This window comes from Camelina sativa, chromosome 15 (genome assembly GCF_030686135.1).
Source record: "Camelina sativa cultivar CO46 ecotype springtype chromosome 15, ASM3068613v1".
Classification (NCBI taxonomy): domain Eukaryota; kingdom Viridiplantae; phylum Streptophyta; class Magnoliopsida; order Brassicales; family Brassicaceae; genus Camelina; species Camelina sativa.
This window is the reverse complement of record NC_141894.1, coordinates 15,427,177-15,447,712: the sequence shown is the minus strand read 5'-3', so window position 1 is coordinate 15,447,712 and position 20,536 is coordinate 15,427,177. Positions and strand designations below refer to the sequence as shown.

Genomic DNA, 20,536 nt, shown 5'->3' with positions numbered 1-20,536 from the left:
ACATAACTTTTCACAAAAGGATAATTTCTTTTGTCTATAAAAGATATTCTCTTACTAGCGAAGATATACTGCTACAAATGTTTTACATCAACCAAGATTTATAAGTAATTTAGTAAAGCTTCAACGAACGAATATAGTTTTTTTTTTTTTTTTTTTTTTTCCTTTAATAAATGAGAACGGATATAGTTGGTGCCTTGGTGGGATAGATCATATTATATTTTAGCAAAAAAAAAAAAAGAGATAGATCATATCATTTTTCTATGATGCACCTTTCTAAAGAGAAGAGCTAGTCACAGTTTTCGTTTGTTTAGATAGATCATATCGTTCTTTTCTAACTAGAGCCAAATAATAATGGGTTAATGTCTCAACATTCAAAAATTTCATTCATAGCAGGCTCAATATTGTTAGAGAGGATATTTGCATATATAAGATATATGCATGGCCTCCTATAAGGTCCGTTAAAATAACGCTTAAGTGCATTTGAAGTTTTGTACTCTCTACTCGATCGTCTTTATTTTTAGAACATTCGAATTGAGCTAATCCTAAACCACCAAGTCGTCCTCCTAATTAATTATCGTGTATATATAGTTATACAATCAACAAGTGTCTTGATGACCAATTTTTTTTTTTTTTAAATAGCTTTCTATTCCCTCGTGGTTCATGATCTACTTTAATACTGTAGTTTTAGTTTACCATCTTACGAGAGTGTAGTTGTGATGATCGCACCGAAGACAAAAATGTTGTAAGTTGACAAAATCCCAATTTCAGTTCGATCAAAAAAGAAAGTTGGAGATTTGTGGAGTTAATTAACAGCAGCATCATTATCATTTTGAAGTGAAGCTAAAACTAAACTAGTAGAGTCGATAAATATTAACCAATAAACCTGAGGCTTTTACAAGATTTGAGTAATAAAAAAAAAACTAAGCAAGTCCTAGTGGAAGTCTCCACACAATGTTTTGTGCTTCTTAACTCGAGAATCTGAATTCTGACCTTCACAATTTGAAAACCAATCAAACCTATCATTCTTCTTTACCTCAGAGAATAAACATAACTCTTCTTGGTTTCTTCTCGGGTAAGCCCGACTAGACCCGACATCTATTCTTTTCGAGGGTTCTGAAGATATACCAAGCCTCAAGGACAAATCACACATCCTCTCTGTTGCTTCTTCTGGGGGTTTTATACCAATAGGCATGCCAATGATTATGGGCGCTTCAGGGACTCTAATAGACATGTCCACTTGCTGAGTCTGATGATTACCTCCGTAATACAAAGGATAGACCGAACCCAAATTGACTGGAGCTGGAGCTGGAGCTGTAGTAGGAGCAGGAGCAGTGCTATTTCCTTGTCTTATTACCAATGGCTTTTGATGCATTTGCATGGACTCATGTAGAAACGGGTAACCGCGAGGTGGAGCTACACGCTTGTTGCTGTTATCATCATGTACATCCACTGGGATCGCAGCAGCTTGAGAGGTATGGATTGGTTTAGTGGATGGTTTTTGAGCTTGCTGCTGATGATAGTCATGCTGGTATGGCGGCTCGTTAGGCGATGCAGAAACCGGTTCCTGGATTTTTGGACCCAGGTAAGTCCTTATGTTACTATGTCGTTGGCTTCTTGAAGCTCTAACAGCAATGCATCCCAGGTTAAGAGCAGCTAACCATAACCCAAAAAGAAACCACAGATCAAACACACAATAAAAAGTAACAACGCACAACTCTTTTAGAAGTTCAATTCATAAATTCAGCAGCTTTTAGATACTAACTTCTACACAGTTTCCATGAGCGATTCAAAATGCATAAGCTTCACACTAGAGCTATTGAAACAGTTAAAAGAATCAAAAAACAAAAAGAACAATTACCTTCAACACAAGGAGGCAAAAGAGGACCAGTTTCAGTACTCTCATCTCTTCTAATAATAGTATCAATGGCATCATTTACTCTATTCCACATAGTATCAGCATCTGTATACTCTTCCTAATGGAAACCGAAATCCAAAGTCAGGATTTGGCTTTGATGAAACTGAAAACAAACCATAAAGAGAGAAGAAATCTAATATAGAAACCTCGGAATTGGCTTTAGAGTACATGATCTCCTCAGCTTTTAACACAACCACAGGGAGCTTCTCCTGCCACTCCTTGTTCTTCCTTGTGGCCGCGCTGTGTGCTTCCATGGCAAGCCTGCAACAACAAAAAATAAAACCCCCAAAATTAAGAAACAGAACAATAAAAAGATAGAAACCCTAAGAGAGACTATGGTGGCTTGAGTGAAAAAAACCTGAAAATCTGGCGGATAATGGAACCACGAATAGGTTGATGACGATCACTATGCCAAGCTCGTTTCACACACTCGTAAGGTCTTGGTCCTGGCCTCGGCATTTTTACTCCTTCTTAAATACTCGAAATTAGCTTCTTCCTCACAACACTAAAGCAGTGACACACTTAAGCAACGACTCACTCACTAAATCAAACAAATCGGTCAAAATCTCCGGCGTATTTTCCGATCAGTGAGTTCCGGAGTACGAGTCGTTCAAAGGTGTTTGTGGAAAACCTAAAAAATCTCTAGGGGACCGATCCAAGGAAACAGATCTGAAGCTTTGAAGCTCTGAATCGTTTGGGAAACTCGTATTCTTGAGCTCTCATATCGGGTCACATCTCCATCACCGTAGTGGAATCTCCGATTTGTAGTAAGCTAGCTAGCTACCACGTCGCCATCGTCGCCGTTTCTGGAAATGGAAACGGTGTTGTGTTGTGTGATGTGATTAATTGATTCGGGACCGCTTCTCTAAAACGAACCAGTTTTGTTCTTTTACTATTTTACCCTTCTTGTACTTAACTGTCCTTTGTTTGTTTCCCTCAAATTGAAGAATACCGGAATTATATTTACTAAACCGGATTTGGATTTTTGTTTATAAGAAACGACAGCGTTTTAAGTTGTGTCTACCACTTCTGATTGATTTGAGAAATCTGGATTCGTCTCCTCCATTAAAACATCTCTGACATCGATCTCCATCTCTCTCTCTCTCTCTCTCTCTCTCCGTCGACCCTCGTTGTAAAAAAGATGAAAGCTTTCTACGTATTTGCCGTCTCCCTTATTCTTCTCACCTTGAATTCTCGGGTTCGTTTTGTTATTCCTTTATAATCTTCTTTCTCAACTCCTTACGGGGATTGTTTTTGTACATATGAGACTTATGGATCTGACTTGTTTTATGAATTGGATCGATGTTTGTGGATAGGGAGAAGCAAGTGGTTCTGTTTTCTTTATTGATGGATCCAATAACCAATATCTTCGTCCACGATCGTCTAGTGAGGTAATGGTTCTCCTCCCAATATAAGTGGACGAGCGATTTGGTGATTTTGTATTTCTATCTGAGATCGTTTCTGGAAAATGAGTTTACGGGTTAAGTCTCATTCGGTATAGGTTTTGTTTAGAGTAATTGTTTCTCTCGTTTTGTGGGTGTAGATCAGGTCAATGTAGTCTTACAACAATAAGATCCAATTCTGAAGTTTTCTTTGTATGGTTTTGTTTCTTTTGTGGCTCTTGATGAGAGATCAACGAATAGGTTCCATATTCATGTTTGAACAGTACTCAAGTTTGTGACTTTATGAAAAGAAGTTAACCTTTTTTTCCTTGAATTGAAATCTACAGGCGCTTCCTATGTCTCCCTTTGAAATATCTGCAGCAGTGTCTGCTTTGTTGGGTTTTGCACCTTCAGCAACTTTGACTGCTGATGGCTCATCCAAGGTTTTTGAGTGTTCTAGTAAAGTTTGTTCTTTTCTTTTTTTTTTTCGTTGGTTAAGTTCTGTACTTCATCGTCTATTTGTTTTGTGTTTTTTTTTTTTTAATAGCTGAACAAGATTCTAAAACCTAATCCATTTGAGAGGCCTCAGGCTGCTTTTGTGCTAGAAATCGCTGGAGCTGATGGTATGGGAATAATACACTGGATAGCTTTAGTTTTCTGACATGAACCAGAAATTTAAAACTGTAATACATTCAAGTGTTTATTATTTACTTGCAGATGCGCTTGTGGAAACGAACCCCAGTCATTCTTTCTTGGGAAATGCCATAAGGAGCAATATAAAGTCTGACTCTTTCAAAGCTGATATTGAACTCTCAGGTGCCATCATAGCTTGAATAGCAGAACTATCCAATGAGCATGAATAGTTTCTAATTTTCTGCATTTGGGTTTGAGTCTTGTTTTGGATTATATTCTGACAATCTTTTCATAATTCTGCAGACAGTGAAGTAGTTGTTGTGTCTGTCGATGAAGCCTCATCTGATGTGACTGACAAGGACATTAATGATTTTGTAAGTTAACAGCACCTGTCATTCTAAGTGCAAACACACTATTGTTTTCTTTGTTAGTTTTAACGTGACCACCAGTTAACTGTGTGGTTATAATATCCTTAGGCATCTTGGTTGGGTGGATCATATGTTGCTGGCTCTGCTGAACCATTGTCTGGATTGTTGAGTGTCTCTCTGGCTGGGGGTGCTAATGTGGAGTTCAATTTAGAAAAGGTAATATCCTTAACTTCATCAAATTATAGGAAATTACATTGGAGATGTTCCTGCATTGCCTCTAGATATTGTGATTTCCGTATGAAGAAGGCATATGACATGTGTTATCCTGGGCAGGAAGCAGAGAGGAAATTTGTATTGAACATTTTGGGTCTATATCAGAATATCAGACGGGCTGTCAGCGTTCATGATGATTTATCTCATGATATTGAGAGAACTGCTGAATTAACAGTTGGACGCTTTGGTGGTATCGATGTAAGGGCATTCATTTTTCATTGTTCTTTTTTCTTCCTGTTTTCTCAGTGTCTTAGTTTTGATATATGTATATTGGAGGGTGGGAAGCTCAATGTATACGTAAATATATCCTCCTTTAAATCTCTGGAAAACTTATGACATTTCCATTGACCCGTAATGGTTGTTGGTTGTGCACACTTTTCCAGCTACTCCTGCTTAGCTATTTTAGGAATAATAGAGATTTCGAAACTGAATATGATAAGTTTTCATGGAATTGGAAATTTTTTTAGTTGGTTGTAGTCGTTTAAACTATCTTTCTCCTTGTTGTATCCAAAGGATCGTAAGACAGTAAGACTAGTAAGGACCTCGTAATGAGTTTATCTTTTTAACTGCCTTATCAATTATTTGGTCTCTAACGTGATCAAAGCATTAATAAACGTGACAGCTTGTAGACTTTGCTGCCACTTTAAGTTAATTAACATTGAAAAGTCTTATTGTTCAATCATCTTGCTATTGTACTTGTCTTTTGTGTTTTTTTTTGCAGAGCTTGTCAATGTCTGATATCATTTATTACTCTCTCTCTCTGGAAATTACAGGCTTTAGCACAGGAGTATGGACAAGGTATGGCTAAGCAAGGGATGAGTGTCTTGCTTGCCACCCTATCAAAGCTATTTGAACTGTTGGAGACATCTCATAAAGGTGAGTTGTCTCTATGATTTAATAAACTCGTCTTTAAAGATGTGTCTTAGAAAGTAATTCAAGATGGTGGACTCTTAGACTGAAAACTTTTCAACGGAAACATCTCTCTTTTTCTTAACTGTATTTTTAAGTAAGCTTAGAGATTTATGGGCTCTTGCAGGCCAAATTGTTGGGGTGATCGTCCTTGATGAGAGAGTAAATCAAGTTTCAGAAAATCTTCTGAGCATTGGGTCTTCTCGTTCATCTGCACGCTCAATGGCGGAAGTAGAGGGAATCCCACGTCCAGCCATCATTATCGCTCAAGTTTTACTTGTTAGGCTGACTCTTGCATGGTTGACCGGAATAATTCTTCTCATTGCAACTATCCTTGGGGTAAGATTACATGCCTTCTATCAGTTAACTACTACCACGCAGATTCTTTGGTCAATGTAGTACAGTTGTATCTTTCCACCTAAAGTGGCCTGCCAAAGAATTCTCGTAGTTTGTATATTATCTTCGTAGCTGAACACTGAACGTATTAAGTTGTTGGAAGTTGACATGGTTATCATGGTGGTTGCAGGTGTACTTCCTTATGTACATGCCTTTGACGAAGGATACACTGTTATATTCAAACGTGAAACTTGATTAAGACATGAAATGGAGAGCTTCAAAACGGCAACCGGACACCGATTCTGTCTCCAGGTCGTTCGTTTACATCTTTTTGTGTGTATCTAAGCCGTGTTTCTCAACTGGCCGCATTTGAAACCAGTGTCATTTGAATGTTTTAAGAGAAGGATGAAACTTTTAGTGGCCAGAGCAGTTGATGTGTTGTGTATATTGCCATATTGGTTGCATTCTCTACTTATAATTATTTTCTTTGTTACTACATACATTTGAGTCTCTGTCCTATTAATAAAGAATACGTTGGACACTTCATGTAATCTTATGTTTCATGAAAGAGCTTTTTGATAATGGAATCTGCATAGATTAGTGCAATGTCTCTAAGGAGCTCTCTATTATGCGTCAAACATCATTATGCTGCCCGTTTACAATTTTCATCCCCGAGATGGCGTTGCCTTCATTCAGACATGCCTAGACAAAACATACCAAACCAGTTGAGGTACTTATTCAGAGTTGTTTCTGGGTTGTAGTGAAGTGGTTTTAATAGGTTGCAATTTCTTCGTCATCTGTTATTAAATTAAACTAATTTAAACGAGATTTCGAGATAATTATAAGTTCCACTAGCGATAAGAAAAGAAGTTGTGTTTTCTCAAGTTAAGTAGGTGAAGAGAAACCTCAACAAACAAACAAAAAATACAAATCATTTATTGGGGACATGAGTATGAGGAAACTCATGTTTTTGTCTGACGCTCTGATCAAACTAAGTATACCGAGTTTTCCTGCTATTGTCTCTTTAGATTTTTGCGGTTCATAAATTCGTCTTAGGTTTGGCTTTGTAGGCAATGCGTCTGGTCACACTGCGCATTGTCACAAATTCCTCTGCAGAAGATGGATGTATCCCAACCTGTGTTTGTTCACAGAGCAAATTTGATTATTAGTTAGAGAAATGTTTGGACTTCTTTTTCTAGAAATGTTTTCCAGGAAGATTCTACTTACCGTGCTGTCGAATTGTGCTTTAGTTGCTCCACACTTGAGCGCAATTGCAATCCCCTGCATTGAGCATAAGACACCAAGTAATCAAACTCAAGTCGATTACAAACGTTAAAATGATATCAATACTTCTAAAAGCTCAAATCATGTTGTCTTCCACCCTGAATCTCGTAGATGGGTAATGGGTTAGAAGGAAGAATTTTTCCTTGCTTTCAGAACCTTAAGACAGTCGTCGTCTTAAATTTACCTAAATCATTTTAGCCGCTACCTCATGTACGATTTTTGAACGTTACAAGTTTACATTATATGGTGGGAATATACATACTCATGCACCACCCACACTCTGAAGGAATAAAATGAAAGTAGAAGCTATTATTTAGGAAAACTTGCCTGCATGATTTCAGCTGCATCAGGACCGCACATGGATGCTCCAATAACCTTATCAGTCTTCTCATCAACTATTAGTTTCATCAATGTCTTTTCCTGCCGTCTATCACAAATAGAAAATGTGTTTAGATTAAAGAGAGGGATAGAGTCCTCAAAAGAGTGATCAGGTGCAAGCATGTTGAAGAATCAGGGAACGATTCTACAAAATGAAATCAAGAACTGTGTGGGCCGGATATAAGGATTTTTCAAAAAATCAGAATTTTTGATGCTTGCATACCCAGAGATGGTGTTCTTCATGGGATTAAAGCCTGAGGTGAAAACCAGAATATCACCGGTTGCTTGTTCCACTGCTTCTTCTTCGCTGAGACCCACCACAGCTAGTGGTGGTATGCTGGTAAACAGAAGAAGAAAAAAAGTGAAACCTTCATAAATACTTCAGATTGAATTGGTATACCACTGTGAAAACATATGCCAAAATAGAAGAACGATTTGTGGAGTACTTTCAATTCTCTATAGTTCCAGATAGTAATAGAGAACGAGAGATTGTTTTGGTATACAGTACATATACAGATATACTTTAAGTCATCATTACAGTAAAGAGGCAACCAGTGTCTACAATATAACACAAATTAAAACTAAAATTTCCTCCAATCAGAAAGAATGCTTACCAAAATACAGCACAGGCAACGTTGCTGTAGTCTGCTTTAGTAGGCTTCCCACCAAAGACAGTGTTCTGCAAATATCAGAACAATCCCACTTAACAAATGGATTACATAATTAGACATTTCCAAACAAAAAAAGCTGATACATTTGGTGGTGGAACAACTCTCGGGTGGTTTGTGTAAACTATAAGTGCAAGGTACGAGGCACGTACCGCGAAGCAGCTGGCCTCCATTAACGCTACAGGTGTAAGGTTAATTCGGTTTGTGGCATCTCCCACAGCCCATATGCTTGGTATGTTAGTGCGTGAGTACTCATCAACCTGAGGATAATGTAGTGAATTAGTAGCTGCAAGAGTAAATATAATATCTGCAGCAATAGGAACTTTATTACAACCTTCACAGCTCCAGCCTGATCAAGTTCAACACCAACAGCTTCTAAATTTAATCTCTTGGTATTAGGATTCCTGCCTGTAGCAAATATGAGCAAAAGATAAATTTGAAAAATTTGATCAGAGGGAGGAAGCAAAACACAAACATTCAAGGATTGGAAAAGCAGAATAAAAGAAAACTATTGTTCCATAAACCCAAAAGCCACGCAGGTGAATATGTATTAAAGTAGAAGAGAACAGAGATAGAACTACTCTATTATAATCAAATAGAAATTTGAGAATCAGATAATAATAAAAAAATTACCAGTAGCAAAAAGTACGACATCTGCCACAAATTCTTCTCCATGAGACGATATGACTTTGATCCCATCATCTGTTTTTATCAACTAAATTGATATTGTATGTTCAGTTAAGGATGATCTCATAGCAGTGAAAGGAACTGTATATCCTATATAGTAGAGACATGAAAAGCAACCAACATATTCAGATACCTGAGTCAAACTTGTTTGCGGATGCAGATTAATGCCCCTTCCTTCAAGATTTCTAGCAACTAGTGCCCTCATTTCGTCATCAAACCCCCTGAAAAGGTAAAATTTTAGAGAGAAAAGACGCCGAAGAAAAAGGAATGAACTATCAGTAATTTGACCGAGAGCCAAACATAAGGAAGGACTTGTATCACGTGACAAAAGAGGTATGGTTGGTATTTTGTGACTGACAGAGAGTAAAATCGCACCTTAATGGAAGTTCCTTCCTGAAGAATAAATCTACTGTAGCTCCCATTCCACGCCATATTGATGCAAACTCCACAGCAATGTACCTAATTAACAAGTAAACAGAAAAGAGGATTAAACCATTGAAACGACAGCCATGCTTGGTACATCAGAAGGAAAACATTGAGGAAGACATTACCCTCCTCCAAGCACAACAGCACGCTTAGGAAATTCTTCCAAGCTTAAAGCTTCATCTGATGTAATAGCCAGCTCCTATAAAAGACAATTTATGTACATAAATCAGTAGACGTTCCCTACATAAGAGTTTATAGTTTTTTCTCGCAGACTAATTTTACAAGAAGTCATATTGCAAACATACATTATTCCTATTAAAATCTTTCCAAACTTACTTCGAGTATAATGATTTCATAAATACCAAGCAAATCACCCTATTGTACATAAAAAATAAACATGAACACAGAACTTACATGTCCAGGAATATTAGGCTTTTGTGCCCGACTGCCAGTGGCAATCAATATGTGCTTTGCGGTATAGCTTATTTTCGTGCCATCTATTTGTTTCACCTCCACATCATTGGGACCGACTATTCTGCCTTCACCTTCATACAATTTCACCGCAGCATTTGCCAATAGCCGCTTGTAAATATTATTCAGTCTTAGTATCTCATCAGTCTGCACATAATGAATTTATGATGAAATTTTTCACATCACCAAGATATCCAATGTATACTGAACACAATAGAAAAAATATTTAGCATGTCATAATCATTTCCCACCATTTAACTTTTCATACTTGACCAAAAATAATATAAGTATCTTCAGGAGTTTTGATAGTTTCTCTTTGTGAGAGATCTAACACGCTATACTGCTATATTACCACCAAACCATCCAAAAAGTTAACCCCAAAGATCACTTGTCTTCAAAAAATTTCATCATATGACCTTAACAACTTACAGAATAAAGGGAGCCAGTCCAGCATTTACAGAGAAAGTAATAATGCTAAAAAATTTCGAAGTGCAAGTGTATCATGACATTAAACCCGTGTAAAATATTTTACACCGTTCATAAAATATTAGAAACAATAAGGCATTGTAGTAAGTCCGGCATACCTTCTTTTGCAAAAGCTTCTTCCATGTGAAGTCAACATTCTCATTTATTTCCCACCCGTAGTTTTTAGCATCCTGTCAACAGACAACCACAATACACATCGTCAAATACAATTTTCTCTCACTTTACATGACTAAGGATTTATTTTCTTCTGTTAATAGAACAACATATAGCCTAAAAAAGATAATGAACAGGACTACAAATGTTAAAATAATGATAGGGAAAATGAATAATTAGGAACTTTGCCCTTACAGCTAAAAGAAAGACGCTGAAATGGTAATTAAAAGGAAACAGTGGTTCTTACCTCAAGTTCACCACCGTAAGTTGCCCCATAAACCAGAATCTTTTTGGGAACACAACCACGAATAACACAGCTGAAAAACACCAACAAAATTATATAATCGCGTAAAATCAGATGCCAGAACTAGCTGATGAAGGAAAAGATAAGAAAAGCCCTATCTAACACACATTTAAACAAGTTTTTTTTTTTTTAAAACGTTTCACCCCAATGTAACAGAAGAGTAACTATATATCATGCACTAACGAAGATAGCAGAGGTAACATATATGGATAGCAGAAAACTTACGTTCCACCAACTCCTCCAATCTCCTCAGAGCTAATAGGGTGAAATGGAAGCTCACAAATACCCACCTACAAACATTGATACAGAACAACAACAACACCACCATTAACAAAAACAAAAAGATACCATCACATACATAACACAAAAGAGACCAGAATCAAAAAACTGAAACGGAACACTGCAAAGTAAAAGATCTCAGAGATACAAATTCCATTTCGGGGAGACAACAGCCCAAAAAGGTAGGCATACAAATATACACAGACTAATGTTTCACGATCCTAAAAAGAATCAATTCACCTTAGCGCCTTGATTAGCCGAAAACCTAGCAGCACGAACACCACCACTCCCGGCACCGATTACAAACAAATCGAAATCATAGTTTGCTTCCTCAGCCGTCGCTTTATCAACCTCTCCATCAACAAGCATCTTCCTCGCCATAATTGTATAAAATCACAAATCCAAACTGAACAGGGAAAGAAAAGCCAAATCGCTGATCAATCAACAACAGGAAATGAAAAAAAAAAAAAAAAAAAACGAAATCAAACGAAGGAACACAGCGAATCTCGAATTAGTATAAACCCGATCGAGACGAGGTTGTGTATGATGATGATGATGAAACCGTTTTATGAATCTCAAAGAAGAAGACGCAGTGGAGAGAAGTGTACCTTAAAGCGATGGAGTAAGAAGAGAACACTAATAAAAAGATCCAAAGAGGAGGAGAAAGAAAGAACACACAGATACGGTGACGAGCCAAATAAACCAAATGATTGTGTTGGTTTATGTAGTGTAAGTAAAATCGGATCTGTTTAATTAAGGTCAGTGATCACACGACCCAATGGGTTTTTAATACTGAGTCAAAAATTAAAATACTATTGATTTGTCAATCGTTCGTACTTTATGATGACGTGGAATTTTATTTACATCGGATATTTTTATTTTGTTATTAGTTGTATTAAATAAATACCAACTTAGTGCTCCCTACGAAACATATGCTAAGCTATCGAAAGCGACTTTTATTTAAACAAAGAAGAAAGATAATAGAAGAATCTTGAAAACTCTATGGTCTATATTGAACAAACGATACTACGCTATTAAAGTGTAAAGCGTACTTAATATGGTGCTGGTTGCTTTCATTACGTGTCTTTTCTTACAGCCAATGGCGTTTAGCGAGAGAGAGAGAGAGATAGCTAATAATAAAGAAACAGTAGGCGAAGAGCACAAATTGTTCTTCTTCTCAAGGTTACATTTATTAAAACACAAATACAAGAGTTTTAAGTCACAAACTTTTCACCAAAATGCTTTTTTACTTGGGGACGTTTCCATCACATCTTTAATGAAAACTTTTTCCCCACCTCTTTCTCTATTAATATTACAACTCAGCAGGATCCTCTCATCTCAGCTAATTCCTCTTTATGATTTCTTTAAGTTACTCCAATAATAATCATATCAGAGATGTGAATATACTTATATGTTATATAATAAAACAGATTTGATTTTAGCAGGAACAACTTAACGCTGAATTGCCGAAACACTTAGCCTTGTGTTTCACGACTTTGACGTTGTGCGAGAATCTTCGGCTTCTAGGTGACAAGTGAACTCTGTCCATCATGTTTATCTGAGGAGCGTCGAGGATTGCCTTTGGCAGCGATAATGCCCATTGCATTCCCCATATAGCGAGCGGTCTCATATATATCAATGACCGGTAGTGCCCATCCATTGTCCAACCTTCCGGTGTCTGGAACCAATACCTGTATTCGGTTCAGACCAAAAAAAACATCATTGTCATGCTCACCAATTACACCTTTACACGCTACCGCATTTGCTGTTTTTACTCTTCTACAACTTGATGAATAGATACCATCAACATCAACATCTAGACCTCTAATCTTTTCATATATTCTGAATTCTGTATAGCTTCAAAAAGATTACATACGAAAATCCATATACCAAGGTTTATTAGCTGTTGTGATTCAAGGACTACTTTCCAAGGTTTAGTAATAAACAGTGTCATTTTGATATGTATATCTTATGCGATTGTGTGTGTGTGTGTGTGTGTCTGATACCGATAACATTTAATAGATTGAATATAAAGAAGGCGGAATACTTACCCAAAACCTTCTTCTGACCAGCCAGCTGTGAAAATTCCCTCAGCAGTGGTGAATCCTTGTTCTTCCATTCCAGAGAGGATCATAGTAGCTGCAGCTGCGTAAGTAACACCTGTCCATATCTCACGTGACTGCATGCACGTCTCATCCACTTTCCCATCAGGATGCATCCCATTTACAGCACCCATTTTGCCTCCTTTGGTCTTCATCACATTAAAATCAAATATCTTTTGCATAGTGCTTCTAATTTTGGATTCCTCGAATAATGGAGGCAGACCTGAAGATGCGGCATACCATTGACCTGCCAGCTGATCAGTCTGTATAGATTTGCTGTTGCTGCTTGTCCCACTGTCGTAGTTGAAGTATGATCCATTCCAGAGTTTCTTTTCCAGTGCTGCCTTTGCATTCAAAAATTTATTCTTACACAACTCTGCAAAGAATTTGTCACCGATTTGGAGAGCCATTGCTGCCGCAGCTTGAAGAGCAGCAAGCCACAGGCAACCGCAGTAGGCACTCACACCATGAACAGTCCACGTATCATATGTCTGATCTGGGAAACCATCATTCTCTATTAGATCGTCATTGTCTCTATCAAACTGTTCCATGTACTCCATAGCAGCACGAACTGCAGGCCAAACATCTATTCCAAATTGGTAATCCCCTGTGGCTGCAAAATCTCTATACACCTGAAGCACAAACTTTGGGTTAAGATCTTTCCACCTGCTTGTGTCATGTATGTTGTAGGCATTCATCTCGTTCCACGGATCATGCATCCCCAGATCGTGAGGAACCGCACCTCTGACCTTGCGAATTCCCACATTTCCTTCTGCCAGGAACTTAACCTTCCTCCCATCTTCAGACAACACAGCTTTGGCAAAATCTCGCTGGATATTAAGTTCTATCTTTGGGAATAGCATAAGGAGCGCATATGATGCATAAAAGTGCACATCATACGTACACCACATCACATACTCCACACCTTCCAAATACAGAAACCGGCCAACATCATCGCCATCATCTACATGCCGAGTGTCAACAAATAAACCATTCCGGTTATGAATAGCTGATACTTCATCATTGCTTTTTATTCCAACGCTGTTGCCGTTACCAAGGTTGTTATGTTGATCATTAATGTCAAGTCCATTCGCCTTACCATCTGAATTTGCTAAACTCGATTGTTGATGCTGACTATTCCCATTGGAATCGAGTGAAGCAGAATCTGCAACAGAAAACCTTTGATAAGGTGATACAATAGTTTGCAGGTAACAAAATTTTGTTAAAAGCAAGGACACAAATTTACACTCAAAAGATTGCCTTTGAAGAGGCATATAGACGCTTACCTATCCAAACTGTACCACCAGCAACCAAAAAGTAAAGCTCATTAAACAGAGTGAACTTGTACCTACAAAAAGCAAAATACTTCAAGGGAGAACAGAGAGAGAGCAATGTATTCAAAGATGGATTAGGTTCCAAAGTGATTACCACTCAGGGAGCCTTTCATCTTTGAGAATGGGATTTTGCCATGCCTCAATATCTTCCTCCCACCTCTTATAATCTGAATTTGAAAACCAGTGCTAGTCAATAATGCATACGCAGCACCAGTCCACAGAAGATGGAAAGAAAATTGTATGTGTGTGTAACAACAAACAAATTCAATTAACAGCATTATCAGGTAAACATCCAAACAGAACAGTGGCAACTTAAATGAAGCATATGACAGTCAGACATCAGACTATCAGAGCACCACGGATACATACTTGTCAGTGCATTATGCACAAGGTCCAGTGCTGCTCTTGGAGAGGTTCCATAAAATTTAGTGTATCTCCTGCAAAACGAAGACCGATAAAGACAGAAAACAGAACTCAGAAAAAGAAAATGACACAGTGCACTTGCCAAGCTAGTCAACCTTAGGAAGAGACTACTAACGTTGCACTTTATTTACCTGTCATATGTGCTTCCCTTTGAAAATTTCACTTTCGGTGACGACCATGAAAGAGCAAAAGACACAGTGCACTTGCCATGAGCTTCTACCCATGCCGAAGCTGAGACTGCTGCACAAATAGTGTCTCCAGCTAACGAAGGTGTGCTTGGCCCGCTATTGAAGTTTTCTTGATCAAATTTTCCATCCTTTTAGAGTGAATAACTCAATGTTAGTCTCATATATAAATATATATGAAACCAAAGGTCTTATACGATTGACAATTCAGACCAAACAACAATGATCAATGAAATCCACATGCACATAGTATGATAACGATGATACAAAGAAAATCACCTTTTCCATTGTATCCCACATATCTTTCGCTGTAAAAGAACTATCTTCAGACAATCCAAAGCATGGTAAAACAGTTACATTAACATTCTGCGTCTCAGAAGCAGCAATCGCAAATGTAACCGGAGGATTTCCTTTGCCTGTCCTGCATAACCATCACACATCAAAACAAATCTACCCGCTTAGAGTAAAGAACACAAACCTTTGACTGCAATAAGAATATATTCTGGAAGATCAACTTCATCGACGGATCATGTGAATTAATAAGCCACTAAAGAGTGTCAAACACTCAAGAAGCAAGACAAGTGTAAATTTTTAAAGGAAAAGGATTTAAATGGCGATCCTTTCTCTATGCAGAGAGAGTAAGAATAATATGCATTCCAAACTTTTTGAATCGATAGATAGAATCATTTGTATTGATATCAAGCATAGCAACCATTCAAAAGAAGACGGATAAGAAAATATGACTAGACTATATATTCATGCAGACACACAGCATTAGAATGAATAACGCTACAAAAGAGTTGAAAGATAAGGAGACACGCATACACTTGGACAGATAATGCATCAAGATAAGGGCAGTACATTAGTACATTGAGCACTCACACATTAAGAGAAGCCTATCTAGGGAACAATTTGGTGCTAATCACTGAATGGGAGACTCTGGCTCAACTAGCTATTTTCTCTGTGTTGTGCATTTACTATGTCCGATAAGGTGTCCTTCGTTGGAAAACTTTCTAATGATGAGTTAGTCCCATTATATATTTTGCTTATTCATCAGATCATTGCATACTTCAACTCTAGGCAGTGGTACTGCTTTTAACGGATAACACTTACGGTGCTGCCATTTCCTAATTACCCTCCACTAAACCAGAAAGAAATAATGGCACTGAGGACCACACTTTTCAAAGCGTTGAATCTACCACGGAATATATGTAAACCAACTGTAATATATAGTTATTAGGGTAAAATGACTTGCTTGTGATGTAAGAGGACACCGGAGACCCCATCTTCGCCTCTGAAAAGAAAAAAGAACCCCAAAAAAAAATTAAACATCAACTTGAAGCCACAATCACGTATGGAAATATGGCACATATTTCATCTTACATGAATGGCTCATTCACATGACCCCCTGACATATGTGAAGTCCCACCCATTGAATTCTGCACAACATAAAAGGTGATAAACATAGGTTCCCTCTACTCTTCTGGATATAATGTACTTGAAATGATTCAAATGTCAACTCACCGCCCAAGTGAAAAGGAGGCTGACTTTTGCCCTTTCCTTTCCAGTGTTCACTAACTAAAACAAAAAGTGTACGTTATAAGGTTTTCCTCATATTTTTTTTTGAAAAGGACTGATGATCTAACCATTTCTGATATATAATATACGGATATGTGGAGGTTCATTATCTAACTTGCCTCAGCCATCAGACAAATTTAACAAGAATAAGTAAAATAGCATTCCTAAGAAAGATGGAATCTCCCACCAAATAAGCCATCTCACATATCTGTGGGAGCTACTGCTACAACAAGAATCCCATGGAAAGTTCATGTACATTGTCGCTTTGATTACCTACTAATCTAAGGGAAAAGCATCACTAGAGATCCTTACATGTGGAATGTGCACAACCTAGATATTGAGAAGCTTGCTAGCTAAAATGTAAATCCATTCTTATGTCACATGCTTTCACAGAAGCTGAGTACCAACCCCGTGTGAATAAACACTCAATGAACGGATTACTTACTGTATATACAAAAACTGCTGCTGGAAGACTACTATCTCGATAATTATTTGGTATGAAGGGAGATATTTGCCGGCATGAGATCTTCAACTCTGGATCAGGCTCACCTACAAATAGAAGAATCATTACAAGTGATACACGGAGAGGAATATGCTAGCTTCAAATGAAAAAGTTCTGCAGGTTCGTACCATCATATATAGTCCAAGCCCGAGGAAATAGAGCATGATAAGTTGAATGCTGGCCATTCAGATTCCAGCCCCATGAAGAAATACCTTTATCACGTGATTTCCTGAGACCATGAAACCAATCTAAGGTACGTGAATTAAGAAAAAAAAAAAGCATCATTGAAATAAAGATATTTATAAAACAGAATTTTACCCTAAACTTCCATGCTGGCCTGGAGCCAAAACTGATGCAAACTTTTTGTGTCCACCATCTCGAGAAATAAAAATCTGCAAAGAATGGGCCAAGAAAATGTAATAAGATACACAATTTCAGAAATTATAGATAACATAAATTGAAAACATTACAAACAAGAAAACATTTATTGTAGTAGTAACATTATCAAAAGCGTGCTAGCTGAATGACGAAGAGAACATGGGTAACCACAGAAGAAAACTTACTGAGAACTGATTGGACATCATAGGTGAAGGATCACAAGTACCAGGTGTAATTTGCCACTGCTTAAATTCACCCCTGAATCCCCTAGATATGCTTCCACTTCTGCAAATTTACCAGCAGCATCAGTCAAACCTAAACTAGGAAACTATGGCAAATAAAACGAAAACTCAAGAGGATATCTGCTATGTACCCCATTCCTCCAAGTGGAACACCTTGGGAAGCAGATGGTTTGCAGTTCTCTTTGGTGAAAGGATCAATAGGTGCTTTCTGTAGCAATCAGAAGTTAAATCTCCACAACAAAGACTATAACTTTGCACCATAATCATTTTTACAAAAAAGGTTTTGTGTATATCAAGAAATTTTATTGTTTCAGAGATTTACCCTTCCATGAGAGGCTTCTTCCCTGACATAAGACCATAATCGTATCCCCAAACGTACCTGTACTTCCGAAAGCAAGAAGTAAAGAAACACCCCAACGACATTTAGTAAACTCCGAACTAAATCAAAATCTGGAATTTGACAAAATAACAAGATGTATTGATTACCATTTTAATGGCTTCCCTAAACGTAATAGTAAACTCTTTTAGGATATTGGCATGGCAGTTTAACCTCCTCCTCCATGCGTGTGGTGGCGGAGCAGCACTATCAAGATCAAGCTACAAAAACGAGCGGATACCAAAACCAAAAAAAGTAGCATAAGTCCAAGTCCAAGTTAAATTCTCCAAATCCTAATGAATCTTTCTCAGCATCTAAATCTAAAAACTAGCACAAAAAAAAAAAAAAAAAACAAATAGACTCACTAATTGCAAGGTACTTTTGCTGATGAACTCCTCAGCCGGCCATGAATGCTTCCTACGGTGAAACAAAGTTGCCCCCACCATATCTTCTCAAAAAATTCCACACTGATATCATCAAAGGAAATTGGATAAACAATAAGAATCAACACGAACTTGCTTATGCTTCTTCACTTCCAAAAAAAAAAATCGATTTTTGTTTTTAATTTTCAACCTTTTATTTACATCAAAAAGAACAAAAGTTCTTTCTTTCTCAGGCAAGCATTTGCAGACGACGCCGTTTGAAGTCGCAGCAAATCTGGAAACTTTCAGATCAAAACGCTACGGGCGAATCTCGAAAAAATTCGATCTGTCAAAAAAAAAACATGAAATCCGATTCCTTTTTCTCAGAAGAAGGAGGAGGAGAAGAATTGGATTCGAATCTTTGGAAATTGGTGTGATTGAAAAGGAATCTATGTGGAAGGAGGAGGAAGGAGGAGACTGGTGACGTGGAGACGGCGTGGCGAGCGGAGGATGGACGAAGCTTCTCTTTCTCATACGGTGGCAACTGGCAAAGTGCCTCTTTTGATTTGCGTGCGTATTATTGACGATGACGAAAAGATTAACACTTTCGTTGCGTTACGTTTTTTTTCGCATTTCAGTCCTTTTATTTTCGTCAAATCTAGTCCTGGGCAAATAACCGGAACCGAACGGACCGAACCGAAACCAAACCGAAATTTCGGTTCCGGTTCGAGTATGGTTAGTAGATAATAACCGATTGGATAGTGTTTCAATTATCTATGGATATCGGTTATTAACCGAACCGAACCGATATCCATTCGGTTAGCCAAGAATTGAACTTGAGTCTCCTGCAAACTTGACCGTGCAAAGTGACCACTGCACCACGTTGAAGTTATGTCATTCTAATACATGTTAAAATATATAACGTAATAAAATTAAACTAAAAAACCACACCAATATCATATATATTTAGACCAAAATACCAAAATATTTTAAATAAACCAAATATTTGGAAGTTTTTAGATATATTTGTTAAATTATAATCAAGTTTAATTTAAATAATATTTTTTAAAAAATATATTACACTGTTTTGGATACCCGGAACCGAACCGAAAATAACCGAAACCGAACCAAACCCGAACCGAAATTGTAAATTAACCGAATGGATCCTAAATCTCTATATCTGAACTACCCGGAACCGAATGGATATATCCGGAACCGAACCGAATACCCGAACGCCCAGGACTAGTCAAATCTGTTGTTTTTTTTATCCTTTTTTTAAAAAATATCTAATCAGAACCACGTTTTATTACTAATTACAAACATTATTATTAACTGAGAATCTTATACCGACCACATCTGGTTTATAATATTGAGAATCTTATACCGACCACATCTGGTTTATACAAACATTATTATTAATTTTTAATTGTTATGAATCATCATATAATACATAAAGTAAATAAAAATATTTTATTTTTCTGCATATATTGTGATTTGATTTTTTTTAATGGATATATATCTCCATATACTTATTTAAGCAATATTGTTAGAAGTTTAACCCATATATTTTACCAAAAAAAAAAAAAAAAGTTTAACCCATATATCTAGACTTTTAAAATCAAAAATACATTTCAAGATATAAAATTAAATAAAAATAGAAAAATACTACTTTACAAATATATCTAGACTTTTAAAAATCAAAAATAAATTTTATGATATAAAATTAGTGTCTATATGACATTAATAACTTTTAACTTTTTTATAGAAATAATATTACATTGGCAAATCTTTTGATATGAGATATATATTGGGTTACTAATAATTTGCAGGAAAGAAATTTGAACTTGGCTGATTAGTGTCTTGTTAGAAATGTTTATAATTATATTGATTTTAAATAAAATTAGAAATCATAATAAGTTTTAATTCTTACTGCAAGAGAAATGTTTATAATTATATTTATTTTAAATAAAATTTATTAAGTGTTTACTGCAAAATAAGATTCTCAAATTCAAATCTTGTCTTCATAATTTGGAAATTAATTCTTATATGGTAAGTTATTGTTTTATTGGTCTTTTAGATTTACTGCTAAGATTTACTTTTTT

The 20,536-nt window shown here is 36.8% G+C and overlaps 4 protein-coding genes across 6 annotated transcripts; 1 reads left to right on the top strand and 3 right to left on the bottom strand.

Annotated features, from left to right (window-relative positions):
- Positions 1–802: 802 nt before the first annotated feature.
- Positions 803–2,782, bottom strand: LOC104746927 (uncharacterized). Its single transcript, XM_010468477.3, has 4 exons — positions 2,274–2,782; positions 2,062–2,176; positions 1,859–1,973; positions 803–1,653 (listed from the first exon to the last, which is right to left on the bottom strand). The coding sequence occupies exons 1-4, from the start codon at positions 2,372–2,374 to the stop codon at positions 932–934; spliced, it is 1,053 nt and encodes a 350-aa protein (XP_010466779.2). The 5' UTR covers positions 2,375–2,782; the 3' UTR covers positions 803–931.
- LOC104746926 (uncharacterized) lies at positions 2,765–6,357 on the top strand. The gene is made up of 11 exons (XM_010468475.3): positions 2,765–3,113; positions 3,232–3,306; positions 3,645–3,740; positions 3,845–3,920; positions 4,015–4,113; positions 4,234–4,304; positions 4,407–4,514; positions 4,632–4,769; positions 5,345–5,447; positions 5,608–5,819; positions 6,007–6,357. The coding sequence occupies exons 1-11, from the start codon at positions 3,057–3,059 to the stop codon at positions 6,073–6,075; spliced, it is 1,104 nt and encodes a 367-aa protein (XP_010466777.1). The 5' UTR covers positions 2,765–3,056; the 3' UTR covers positions 6,076–6,357.
- A 287-nt stretch (positions 6,358–6,644) lies between these two features.
- LOC104746925 (glutathione reductase, cytosolic) lies at positions 6,645–11,829 on the bottom strand. Of its 2 annotated transcripts, none has more exons than XM_010468473.3 (17): positions 11,561–11,829; positions 11,193–11,358; positions 10,899–10,963; positions 10,617–10,686; positions 10,315–10,386; positions 9,674–9,877; positions 9,385–9,458; positions 9,209–9,292; positions 8,967–9,054; positions 8,780–8,861; positions 8,481–8,554; positions 8,299–8,406; positions 8,093–8,157; positions 7,702–7,815; positions 7,428–7,527; positions 7,044–7,097; positions 6,645–6,951 (listed from the first exon to the last, which is right to left on the bottom strand). In XM_010468473.3, exons 2-17 carry the CDS (start codon positions 11,331–11,333, stop codon positions 6,856–6,858), a joined length of 1,491 nt encoding a protein of 496 aa, XP_010466775.2. In that variant the 5' UTR covers positions 11,334–11,358; positions 11,561–11,829; the 3' UTR covers positions 6,645–6,855. The 2 variants fall into 2 exon arrangements, with proteins under 2 accessions (XP_010466775.2, XP_010466776.2); XM_010468474.3 differs by having other exon boundaries at positions 11,475–11,713.
- A 288-nt stretch (positions 11,830–12,117) lies between these two features.
- On the bottom strand, positions 12,118–19,104 carry LOC104746923 (uncharacterized). Of its 2 annotated transcripts, none has more exons than XM_010468472.3 (19): positions 18,646–19,104; positions 18,438–18,539; positions 18,183–18,293; positions 18,019–18,075; positions 17,828–17,904; positions 17,640–17,739; positions 17,395–17,468; positions 17,205–17,305; positions 17,020–17,123; positions 16,521–16,574; positions 16,380–16,435; positions 16,252–16,290; positions 15,276–15,417; positions 14,943–15,127; positions 14,758–14,825; positions 14,483–14,555; positions 14,341–14,402; positions 13,004–14,219; positions 12,118–12,643 (listed from the first exon to the last, which is right to left on the bottom strand). In XM_010468472.3, exons 2-19 carry the CDS (start codon positions 18,516–18,518, stop codon positions 12,391–12,393), a joined length of 2,853 nt encoding a protein of 950 aa, XP_010466774.1. In that variant the 5' UTR covers positions 18,519–18,539; positions 18,646–19,104; the 3' UTR covers positions 12,118–12,390. The 2 variants fall into 2 exon arrangements, with proteins under 2 accessions (XP_010466774.1, XP_087345386.1); XM_087489260.1 differs by having other exon boundaries at positions 15,276–15,412; positions 18,646–19,053.
- Positions 19,105–20,536: the final 1,432 nt, after the last annotated feature.